Genomic DNA, 13,393 nt, shown 5'->3' on the forward strand with positions numbered 1-13,393 from the left:
TTATTTTACTTGTCCGCACTAATGTGCTTGGTACGCATTATAAAATACTGTTGTTTACTTACAAATCAGTGCAGATAAAGAAAGCTAGCTCATTACTAAAGCCTCATGGTCACAGCAAACTTCAACTCTAAGTATATATACAACATTTACTCTTTATATATACAATGTATGGAAGAGAGGTATTTAATAAAATTAGCTTGTTATGGCCATTAAAAATAAATATAAATGATAAATATATTTTGTTTCATATCAAGTAGGGTGCTGGATATAAGCTCAGGGATTTGACTATCCTTCACGATAACAAAAGTCAGGAAGGGATACGGGAGGAAGTAACGTAAAATAAATTATGAAATAATGCGTATCAAAATCTAAAATATAATATAAATGAAAACAACAGAACTCAGACCGCCGGAAGCATAAAGTTTAAAACAAGAGATGGCATTGAACTATAATTATTTTCAAATAAGCTTAAAAGGTCAAAAGACTACAAAATATTTACGATTCAAATGAATTGTAGTGAAACCAAAACAATAGTCACGCCTACATAGAAATATATACATATCTATACACCTACAGAAACGCATACGTACTTACGCAAACAATATAAATATAAATACACCTACATATATATTTATGCAGAGAAATACATACACATAGGTATATATATATAGACACATACACACTCATATACACATATACACACAAACGCACACAGACACACACACACACACACACACACACACACACACACACACACACATATATATATATATATATATATATACATAAGAAGCCTGTTTCCCAACCACATGATCCCGGGTTCAGTCTCACTGCGTGGCACTTTGGGCAGAATATTTCTATTATACTCTCAGGCCGACCAAAGACTTGTGAGTGTATTTGGCAGACGGAAACTGAAAGAATCTCGTCGTATATATATATATATATATATATATATATATATATATATATATATATATATATATATATATATATATATATATATATATATATATATATATATATATATATATGTATTTGTGTGTTTTTGTCCCTCCACCATCGCTTGACGACAGATGTTGGTGTGTTTACGTCCCCATTACTTAGCGGTTCGGCAAAATAGACCAATAGAAGAATTATTGGGCCTGCAAAGAATAAGTCCTGGGGTCGATTTGTTCGACTAAAGGCGATGATCCATCATGGCGGCAGTCAAACTACTGAAACCAGTAAAAGAATAAAGAAGAGCATATATATACATGTGTGTGTGTGTGTGTGTGTGTTTGTGTCTGTATATATATATATATATATATATATATATATATATATGCATATATAGATACATATACCCATACATATGTCTATATTCATTTAAATGTATATAGATTATAGATGTACAGGAGCATAAACGCACAGACCAATATATCTGCAAACATATATGCCTATTTAATATACAAGTTTAGATATGGATATATATATATATATATATATATATATATATATATATATATATATATATATATATATATATAGAGAGAGAGAGAGAGAGAGAGAGAGAGAGAGAGAGAGAGAGTTAAACATTAAAAATAAAAATTATACTTAGTAATATTAAGAATTAAAATTTATAAATTATACATTATAAATATGAATTAGTATATATATCAGTCATGTAAAATCAAGTATATGTCAAATACAGAATGTCAGATATCAGATTATACATCAGAATGTTTAAATGTGATATATAACAAAAAAAAATACAAATACACATCTTCCTTTTTTCCTGGTACTAAAATGGTGATTAGAGAAAGAAGATAGCAGGGAGATATTGGTATTTATAGGTGATTAGTACCAAGGGAGGGGGTAATTACACTATACATAGTTTTAATTTTAAATTATCCTCTTTTATTATTTTCAAATTTACCTATATTGGGAGGTATATATAATTTGTTATTATATAATTTTAGTAATATTTAATTCCTATATTTATTTAAGCTATTGCATTATTTGTTTATATAGTCTATTCAAGTGCTTTAGAAATAAAATTCTGTGGTTATTTGATTCAGGGGTTGGGGGTTCAGTACTTCATTTTACTAAATGTAAAATTACTTTGGTGCCTACATTTCGTCCTCGTTCATCATATGTGTCTAATAATTCATCTCTAGACTGTAGTAGTTTTCTAAATTCTGTTATGCACATAACAGAATAATATTAGGAATAACCACATTTTATTCCCAATATTATAGGAGTGGGTTCTACCTATAATACTCAAATTAAGGGTGTACTCTCTTTTTCTAGATTGAAATTCCCATATATATTTATTTAAGCTTGTAGATTTAGTTAAATTGGGATTTTTAAAGGCCTGGTAGTGTTGGGATATTCTTTTTTTAATTTCATTAGCTGTTGATCCAATATAAGCCTTATTTATAATTTTATTATTATTGTTCTTAGAGCTAACTATACATTTATAAATTACATTATCGATATTACAATTATTAGAGAGCTTACATTTAGTCTTATCACGACATGAACATGTTTCTATATGTTGATTAAGACTTCTATCACTATCGGTTATATTACGGCTAGAGCTATTATTTATTATGCTATTATAATAATTATTTAATTTCTTATTATTTATAGAGGAAATGATATTGCCTACATTTCTCGATGTTGAGTATCCCACTCTTATGGTTTTATTGGTTTTATTGGAAAATATATTTGAATAACTATTGTCCTTTTCAAAAAACCATTTTCACCATTTTAAGTGTCTCCTTAATAATATTAGTCATAACTTGAGCCCATACGGAATAATTAACCATATAATATCCTTTTTAGTTTTTATATTATCATTATTAGTAGATATCATCGGTATTAAATTGTTATTCTTAGGTATATTATATATCTCCTTGTATACTTTACTATGTTTCTTACTATTGCTCATATTCTCATTATCCATATTACTATTATTATTGTAATCATTAATAACATCTATATTCTTTTTATCTTTGTTTAGTTTGTCTTTTATTATTGTTATTCATATTCTTACTGTTAGATTTATTATTAGTTTTATTAGGAATAATTTTTTTACTATTATTATTATTAATGTGTTCATAATAATTAAAGAATTTTAGAGTTGTATCTTGCTTCTTTTAATGCTTTATGGGGCAGGTTTATTAAAAGTGTCATAATCTGAGGATAGCATAGATATTCTTTTACCTATATTATTTATTAAGGTTTCTTTAACTGATCTAGGATGGTTATTTGAAGAACTAATATACTTTACGTTTTCATTCAACCTACGGAATGGATGGATCTTATTAGTGACTAGATTAAGGTTGATGTTTAGATAATTTACTGCATAATGCTCATTCTCTAGGTCATTATTCTTAAAGAACTTGTACATTTTCTTGTTAAGGCATTCTAATAACTTATTAGTACAATTCCTAGTTATAAGTAGTAGGTCATCCCTATAAAGACCACCCTCTATATTCGTAAATTCTATTTCTAGTTCGGAGTATTATTTCGTGATGTGAAAACTAATACCATAAGTTTACTTTCAGATATACTCATTAGGCTATTTTTTATATTATCTGAAATAGAATATCGATTAATCCCCCACATTTAAAATATATATATGTATTTATATATATATATATATATATATATATATATATATATATATATATATATATATATATATACTAGCAGAAATACCCGGTTTTGCCCGGGTTAAAGAGAATAATGAAATCTAAAAACGCCGTCTAGACTACGCAACACTCAACTGTTAGTAGCTACGATACCATATTTCTACATTAATAACTCTCCAATCCATGCCAGCATGGAACATAGACATTAAGTGGAATGCCAGTCTCTCATCTAGGAGGGCCTTGAAATCAATGTTACCAACTGGGGACTATGTGTGTCGTAGTGATAATAAAAAGACCCAAAGGAGGTCTGCAACGAAATAATTTTACTCAACATTTTGCAAGTGAATCAGTGGAGGCAAAGATGCGTCTCATTTACTTGACAATTTATGCACCACATTGCAGAAATCACAATGTAAGTATATCTGAAAGGGTAGTCTTACACTGTTGTACCGTTGAATTATAAATAATGTTATGTTATGTTCGGGTTAAAATTTCATCAACATCAAAAATATATGAATTTTCATGGGAGTTATGGCCGTTATACATAGAATATAATTTCCAAATTTCATAACGATCCGTTCAGTACTTTTGACGTAGTTTTGGATAAGAAAACAAATGACTAATGTGTGTGTTTGTGTGCATGCGTTTGTGTGTGATGGGTGTATATATGTATAGATATCTGTATGCATGTATATATATGTATATATGTGTACATATTACATGTATATCTACACATGTGTATACATATACATGTATGCATATAAATCTATATCTATATATATATATCTATGCATATACGTGTACATATACATGTATATGTCTACATATACATCTCTTTCTCTCTTTCTCTCTCTCTGAAAGTATCGAAATGTGATTGTTTCAGTTAGTGGAATAACGTGTACATATACATCTATATGTATACATATACATCTCTCTCTCTCTCTCTCTTTCTCTCTTTCTCTCTCTCTCTCTGAAAGTATCTGTCATTACAGTATCGAAATGTGATTGTTTCAGTTAGTAGAATAGTTTCATTTTTAAAGTGAAAGTATTTGACATGAGTGTTTTTGTTTCACTTTTGACACGTAATACTTAAATAGTGGAGGAGATATTATGTTGCCCTGGGCTCGAACTCTGCAAGAAGTTAAAATTTGTTTTTGACTAAAACACAACTGGAACCCCGAGTAAGGCATCTGTAAAATTTGAATGAAATTGGTTGCGTAGTTCTCGAGTTTTAGGGATTCACACAGACAGACAGACAGACAGACAGACATTCTCATTTTTATATATATAGAAATATATATATGTGTATGTGTGTGTGTGTGTGTGCGCGTGCGTTCGTGCATGTGTGTGTGTGTTTGTGTGTGTGTTTGTGTGTGTGTGTGTATATATATATATGCATCCCTCACTCACGCTCTGTCTCTATGTCTATATATTTTAATGTTTCCCCCCCTCTCTTTCGATGAGCTGATACTCTCTCACACACAAATGCATCTTTCTGGAATAATGCATGCATGAATACATAAATTCATATACATCTGCATACATAAATATACAAATATAGACATGTAATTGGTGCATGTATATATATATATATATATACATATATATATATATATATATATATATATATATATATATATATATATATATATATATATATATATATATATATATATATACATATATACATATACATATATATATATATATATGTATATATATATCTATGTATGTATATATATTAATATATGTAAGCTTACCAATAAAAATGCGTCATATTCTTTATATAGATATATATACAAGAACAGCACACGCACACACATACACACATCCCCTCACATACATATATATATATATATATATATATATATATATATATATATATATATATATACATATATGTGTATATGTCAAGTTTCGATAAACACAAGTTTTTTAAAATTAGATGAATCAAATATCTCATACAAACTTAGAAGACTTAGTTTATATTTCAAATCTACAATATCGCAAGTTATAATTCCTAATCTCACATTCTAGATACCGAGATAATTTTTATTTGAAGAGAGGAAGCGCGATATATCTATGAGTAAATATATATATATATATATATATATATATACATTATACTTTTTGCCTTTCGGTAATAAATTGCGAATAGCTACCTTAATTTCTATATCAATATATACACGCACATATATATACATATATGCATACATACATGCATAGATACATAGATACATACATACATACATATGTGTGTGTGTGTGTGTGTGTGTGTGTGTGTGTGTGTGTGTGTAATAAAGCGAATGCCTTACACCTAGTAGCTTAGTGGTAGAGCACGGTCACTTTCACAGTGATCGCTATGTATATCGCAAATGTAAGACAGAAGATGGAATATACTAGAATATATTATTAATCACAACAATTGTTTCGACACCTCCAGCATCGATTCCTCTGAGTGGGACACTCAGTAACTGGTTTACATTGGGAAGACGGCTGATTCATTGAAGAATCGTTATTGTAACCATGTTGCCAGCTTTAAAACAATCAATAAGTGAATTTCAACATCTTTGGCAGATTTGGTGACTGAAGGAAGATGTACGCGAAACCATACAATATAATTTCCAGATGCCGTCTCTGCTCGGAGGAATCCCTTTCTATTCTGTGGACTAACGAGATGATCATTAATAAAATTTCTGAACGACTCTCGAGATGCCTACACGCATATAAATGTACTTTTGCACAATGCAGTGGGTAACCGTTAAATTTGAGTAACCGTTAACATAGTTTAATTTACTTTAAGGTATGGATGACTTAAGTTTACTTTTAACCTCTCCATTCTTATAAACACCAAGTAGATAGCTAACTCGCTTTGTGATCATGAGTGCACCAAACCTCACGTGTGCGTATGCTCACATTTTCGCGGATGCTTGTATGAGCGAGTGAACTTGCGCCATGCAGCTTGACCGATGGCGTTTATTCATCCATATTTGTTAACGGTTGTTTTTAATACTTTTCTCGCTTGATTGTGCGTTCGTTTCTCTTTTTTGCCATCTGTAATTTTATTTTTGATCTTGTATATAAATGAAGGTATTACCGGTGTCAGGCTGCTTTTCTTTCTACAAAACTGGAAGTTACATTGCGGAACAATTATTTTAACGAGTTGTATTTATTTATCACTCGACGTGATACATCTGCACCGCCGGATGCTCCTGAACCAGTTGTTGAGTGCCCCAACAATGAGGAATCGATTCTAGGTGTGTCGAAACAATTGTCGCGAATAGTAATAAATTCTCGTATATTCCAACTTCCGTCTTTCATTTGCCATATATATATATATATATATATATATATATATATATATATATATATATATATACACACACACACATACCTATATATACATACATATTATAGATGCAAATACACACAAACATAAACATAAGCAAATTGTATAAGTATATATGTATGTTAGAGTGTATATGCGTGTATGTACGTGTGTTTTTGTGAGTGAGTGCGTAGATTTCTACCTGTGTGCATCAGCATAATATATGTATATACAGGTGCGTATCTTCACACACATGTAATATTCATTTGTAAATATATATATGTACATGCACACGTATATACATGCATATATGTGTGTATATGAAAATGTCTGTTTATATAAACGTAAATATGAACATATGTATACATGTGCGCTCACACACACACACTCACATAATATTTTAACATAGTTATCAAAATTCTGTCTTATCCTGAAAAATTCGGCATATGTGATTGTTTTTGTGTGTCTGTGTTTATGTGTTTCTCTGCGTGTAAATACATCTATACATAAATATTATATACGTATGTAAATGTATATTCATGCATACATACATTCATACAGACATACACACATATATATGCATAAATCTGTGTGTGTATGTTCCAAATGTATGTAATAATTTCTAATAAATTTAACAAATTTCGAAATTATTTTGTTTTCTACTTTAGTTCTTCCGTATGTAATTATGAATTCTTTTTCTAAAATATTAAAGAACGGAACCAATATTTCAGATTACTAACACACAGACACATATGATGCCGTGGGAATTCCATATATTGGGAAGACTTTCAGAGACTAAACATTTTTCGTTCTCTCTTTCGTTATCTTTTATATTTTTCTTACAAAGTTCTATTAAAATCTGGTCTATTCGTTTAAAGCGAAAATTTATTTTGCTGTAGTTATATCTTTATAACCAGTGCTACATAAAAGCCTGATGATGAAATAATGATCATGAAGATGATGATGAGGATGAGGATGATGATGAAGATGATGATGATGAACATGATGGTAATGATCATGAAGATAATGATGATGATGATGATGATGACGACGAGGAGGTTGATGACTACGCCAGCACCCCAATCCCAAGCAGCAGCATCATCAGCACCACCATTAACACCATGGTGGTGGTACTGGTGGTGATGATGATGTTGATGATGGTGGTGGTGGTGGTGGTGGTGATGATGACGATGACGATAATTGGTGATGGTGGTGATGGTGGTGGCGGTGGTGTTGATGATGATGAAGATGTTGATGATGATGATGATGATGATGATGATGATGATGATGAGGAGGAGGAGGAGGAGGAGGAGGATGGTGATAATTATGACGACGTAAATGATGGTGATGATGAAGGTGATAATGAATATGTTGGTGATGAATATGAAGCCGTGATGATGATGGTAATGATGATGATGATGATGATGATGATGATGACGATGTTGATGACGATGATGACGATGATGACGATGAAGATGATAACAATGTTGATGATGATGATGATGACGATGTTGATGATGATGACGATGTTGATGATGATGATAACGATTGTGATGAGGATGATTTTGATGATGATGATGATGATGATGACGAGGATGGTAACGACGCCACCACCATAACCACCAGCACCACCACCATTCACAACGACAACAACACCGACAATATCATCAACAGCAACTTCATCATCATCACCATCAACAACAACAACAACAGTGAACGCTAACAATTATTATTATAAAGTAAGCAAATAAAAACTTCGTCTTTGAATGCAATCAAGAATGATTTGAAGCGAAGTTTAGAGTACAGAAGACAAGAGACAAGAGTTTTAGATGTAGCAAGAAAATCAATGTGGACGCATGAATAAGTAAAATGTTCATTAAAATAGAATAACAGCAAAGCGAAAGTGAAATAATAATAACGATGATAATAATAATGATAATAATAATAATAATAATAATAATAATAATAATAATAATAATAATAATAATAATAATAATAATAATAATAGTAATAATAATGATAATAAAAATGAATCACTCACCTGAAAGATAATTGCTAAAACAAAAAGAGTGTTAAGCCGCTTCGACATGCTTAGAAAGCACATTTTATTCAGGGTTTTAAGAACCATATTCCTTCTTGCTCCATCTTTTTCTTTTAATTTCTTCGCCATTTCATTTTTTTCCTCCTCCTCCTCCTCCTCCTCCTCCTCCTCCTCCTCCTCCTCCTCCTCCTCCTCCTCCTCCTCCTCCTCCTCCTCCTCCTCCTCCTCCTCCTCCCCTCCACTTCCCCTCCTCCTCCTCCCCTCCCCTCCCCTCCCCTCCTCATATACCCCTCCCCTCCTCATATACCCCTCCCCTCCTCCTGCCCTCCTCCTGCCCTCCTCCTGCCCTCCTCCTGCCCTCCTCCTGCCCTCCTCCTGCCCTCCTCCTGCCCTCCTCCTGCCCTCCTCCTGCCCTCCTGCCCTCCTCCTCCCCGCCCTCCTCCCCTCCTCCTGCCCTCCTCCTCCCCGCCTCCTGCCCTCCTCCCCTCCTCCTCCCCTCCTCCTTCCACCCTCCTCCCCTCCTCCCCGCCTCCTCCTCCCCTCCTCCTCCTCGTCTTCTTCTTACTCCTTTTCTCCTCCCCTCCCCTTCTCCCATCTCCCCTCCTCCCGCTGCTGCTGTTTTGTTCTCTTTGTCTTTTTCTCCTTTGTTCTCCCGCTTCTCTCTCTCTCTCTCCCTCTCCCCCTCTCTCTCTCCCTCTCCCCCTCTCTCTCTTTCTCCATACTTCCTTATCTATCTATTCCTCATTTTTTAAACTCTATGTCGTTATCAATCTTAAATCTTCGTAATCGCACGTTTTGTCTCTTCGTTATATCTTTTTTTTTTTCATATATTACTATTAAGTATTGGGATTGGTGGGAAATTCTAATTTAAATTGGAATCTTACAATTTCATATGTGGTGTTCCGCTTCATATTGCATCAAGATTTTACTTGTTTCATTGCACATCATAAACCATAGTTTATTTCATTCATATCGCATCGCCATAATTCCAGTCTAATCAGGAAACTAAATTAAGGATGAAATTAGAAGAGAAAATAAAATTTTATACTAATGCATTATATATAATAATGCCAATAAGAACTACTACTACTACTACTACTACTACTACTACTACTACTACTACTACTACTACTACTACTACTTCTATTTATATGCTACCAGAGACCATTTATGCATGCAAAACTTGTTCCAGAAAGTGTTTCCTGTTTGCAATGTGAATATGGGGTCATTGACACATACAGACAGACACAGACACCCACATACACACACATGCACACACATACCCACGCACACACACAAACACAAACACACACACACACACACACATATACGCACAAGTAAACACACACATGACCTCTCTCACACATGCCCACACACACACGCATAACCACACCTACGTAAAAAGCAAACAAACGTACGCATATATATATCAAGGCTGGCTTGTGTCGTTGAATTGTTTGCTTTGTGGACCACATCGTGCCTCAACGCGTGACACCTTGTGACACCAAGTGTCTTGTGACACCAAGTGTCTTGTGACACCAAGTGTCTTGTGACACCAAGTGTCTTGTGACACCAAGTGTCTTGTGTTTCTTCCTACAGTTCTGCTTTGATCAATACTCTCCCTTTTGCTACAGTCACGGTTCGACGAATCAGTGTGGAAACTCATTGTGAGTGAATGTATATGTGAGACCACGTGTGAGTGTGTGTGTTTGAGTGTGCTTATGTGCGTGAGAGAAAGAGAAACGGATTATTCCGCAAATTCAACGAGCATGTGATTCGGTTTATCGAACAAATGAATCCTTATCGTCAAATCGGTGGAAATCCATCATATGCATGTATGTATGTATGCATGCATGTGTGTGTGTGTGTGTGTGTGTGTGTGTGTGTGTGTAATATAATAAACATACATAATTATACACAGATGCGCAAGCATATATATATATATATATATATATATATATATATATATATAAATATATATAAAATATATAGTTTTAGGGAAAATAACCAATTTTCAAGAACTCATCGATGAAAATCCACTATCACATATAAGGCTCAATTTAATTTTAATTTTTTATAAATTGATTTTAATTGAGTTTTTTACCTGTAATTTTGGATTTTGTCCCTAATATTATTATTATATATATATATATATATATATATATATATATATATATATATATATATATATATATATATATACTCTTTGCCCTCTCTTTTTACTCTTTTACTCTTTTATTTGTTTCAGTCATTTGACTGTGGCCATGCTGGAGTATCGCCTTTAGTCGAGCAAATGAACTCCATAGCTTATTCTTTGTACTTATTCTATCAGTCTCTTATGCCGAACCGCTATATTACGGGGACGTAAACACACCCAACATCGCTTGTCAAGCGATGTTGGGAGGACAAACACAGACACACAAACATGTACGTATATGAGTTGTCTAGATACATTTGTGTCTGTTTAACTCCTTATTGAAGATTCCGCAACTGGAATAAATGCATGGAAGTTATTTACTTTATTTGTTAAATGAATTTCCTGGATATATATATGTTGCTGGGCAGTTTATTGCATACCCGTATTCCCTATTTGAATATTGGCTTACTTTGATGAATATCACTGAAGCCCTCTATTTAAAGTTGGCACAAAATTCGAGATCTTATTTATCACTAAATTTTTTTTCTTATCACAGAATTCGAGGTTTGCTTTTAAAATTTTTATCCGGCATTCTCAAGTTACTTTCTGAAATCTGTGCTGTTAGTAATTTCTGACTCAATGATCAAATGCACAGACATAATACCTTTGACGTCGTCGCTACCACCACCACAAGCACTAGCACCAGCACCACCACCACCACCAGAACCACCACCACCACTACCTGTATGTCTGATCTGGTATGTGTTTGAACATATGTAATCTCAGTCAGGTTTGATTGTTATTACTGCAACAATTGTAGATGCTGTTGCTTACAATGATGATTACGATGATGGTGGTGGTGATGATGATGATGATGATGATGATGATGATGATGATGGTAATGATGATAATGATGATGATGAGGATGATGATGAGGATGAGAATGTTCATGTTGATGATCATGCTGATAAAGGAAAAGATGATAAATACGATGATTGTGATAATTATATTTTTCTGGAGATGACAATGACCATGACAGCGACGACGACGTCGACGACGACGACGTCGACGACGACGACGACGACGATGACGACGACGACGACGACGACGACGACGACGACGACGACGACGACGACGACGACGACGACGAAGATGATATCTTTTATTCTGAGTGCAAGACAATGTTTGTAAAGCCTTCAAGAAAGAAACGGCTCGGCGTGTTTACAGCAATAATGATATTGACCTTGGTAGAATTTGCACCCAACAAATGAATCACAATGTATTTTGCAAGTACTTAACAACTACTTAGAACAGCACAGTCAGGTATCGTTATCAGTGTAAACTGTAAAAAGAGACAACAGCCAAAATATGAGTGACACCACCACAGCTGCTACCAACGACAATAACACCAGCGACAACAACAACAATAATAATAATAATAATAATAATAATAATAATAATAATAATAATAATAATAATAATAATAATAATAATAATAATAATTGTTTTCAAATTTTAAATCAAGGTCAGGAATTTTCATGGAAGTGGGTGGAGTCAATTAACCTACACCAGTGCTGAAATAATACTTATACTTTATTGTTTCAATCCCGAAAGGACGAACAGCAAAGCAGTATTTGAGATAATGATTTTAAAATTTTGGCACAAGGCCAGCAATTTCTGGAGAGTGGGTAAGCTAATTACATCGACCCCACTGCTCAACTGGTACTCGTTTTATCAATCGCGAAAGGATGACAGTCAAAGTCCACCTCGGCGGAATTTGAAGTCAGAACATAAAGACGGGTGTAATGCCGCTGTGTAATTTGTCTAGTGCGCTAACAATTCTACAAGCTCCCTGCCTTACGGCGCCGTAATAATAATAATGATAATAATAATAATAATAATAATAATAATAATAATAATAATAATAATAATAATAATAATAATAATGAATTATCTGAATCCAGCCGCCCCGGAAGTACAGGTCTGCGGAATATTTCCTATGTTCGCTTTCACTCATTATCCAGCATGAATCCAATTTGGATATTAATTTAATTAACCTTCCAGGCTTAGAAAAATCGATACGGCATTGTCTCTTAACCTCGGATTATCTAATAAAAAGAAATCTTGCTAAAAACATAACAAACAACGACGTCAAGGCAAAAAAACAATTCGAAACGCCTTTTTATAGAAAACTCTTGACTTAGATTCAATATGGTTTCAATTCAAAAATGAAAACCGAGAAAATATAT

General features: G+C 33.1%; 1 protein-coding gene across 1 annotated transcript in view; it reads right to left on the reverse strand.

Annotated features, from left to right (window-relative positions):
• LOC149132821 (uncharacterized) overlaps positions 1–9,136 on the reverse strand; it is a 103,578-nt gene extending 94,442 nt beyond the window's left edge. The window contains exon 1 of the mRNA XM_089362062.1: positions 9,008–9,136. Coding sequence (XP_089218188.1) covers positions 9,008–9,136 — 129 coding nt within the window. The remainder of the gene's footprint in view (positions 1–9,007) is intronic.
• Between the last annotated feature and the right edge of the window lie 4,257 nt (positions 9,137–13,393).

The sequence above is a fragment of the Octopus bimaculoides genome, chromosome 13 (genome assembly GCF_046866305.1).
Source record: "Octopus bimaculoides isolate indiv1 chromosome 13, ASM4686630v1, whole genome shotgun sequence".
In the NCBI taxonomy this organism is placed as follows: domain Eukaryota; kingdom Metazoa; phylum Mollusca; class Cephalopoda; order Octopoda; family Octopodidae; genus Octopus; species Octopus bimaculoides.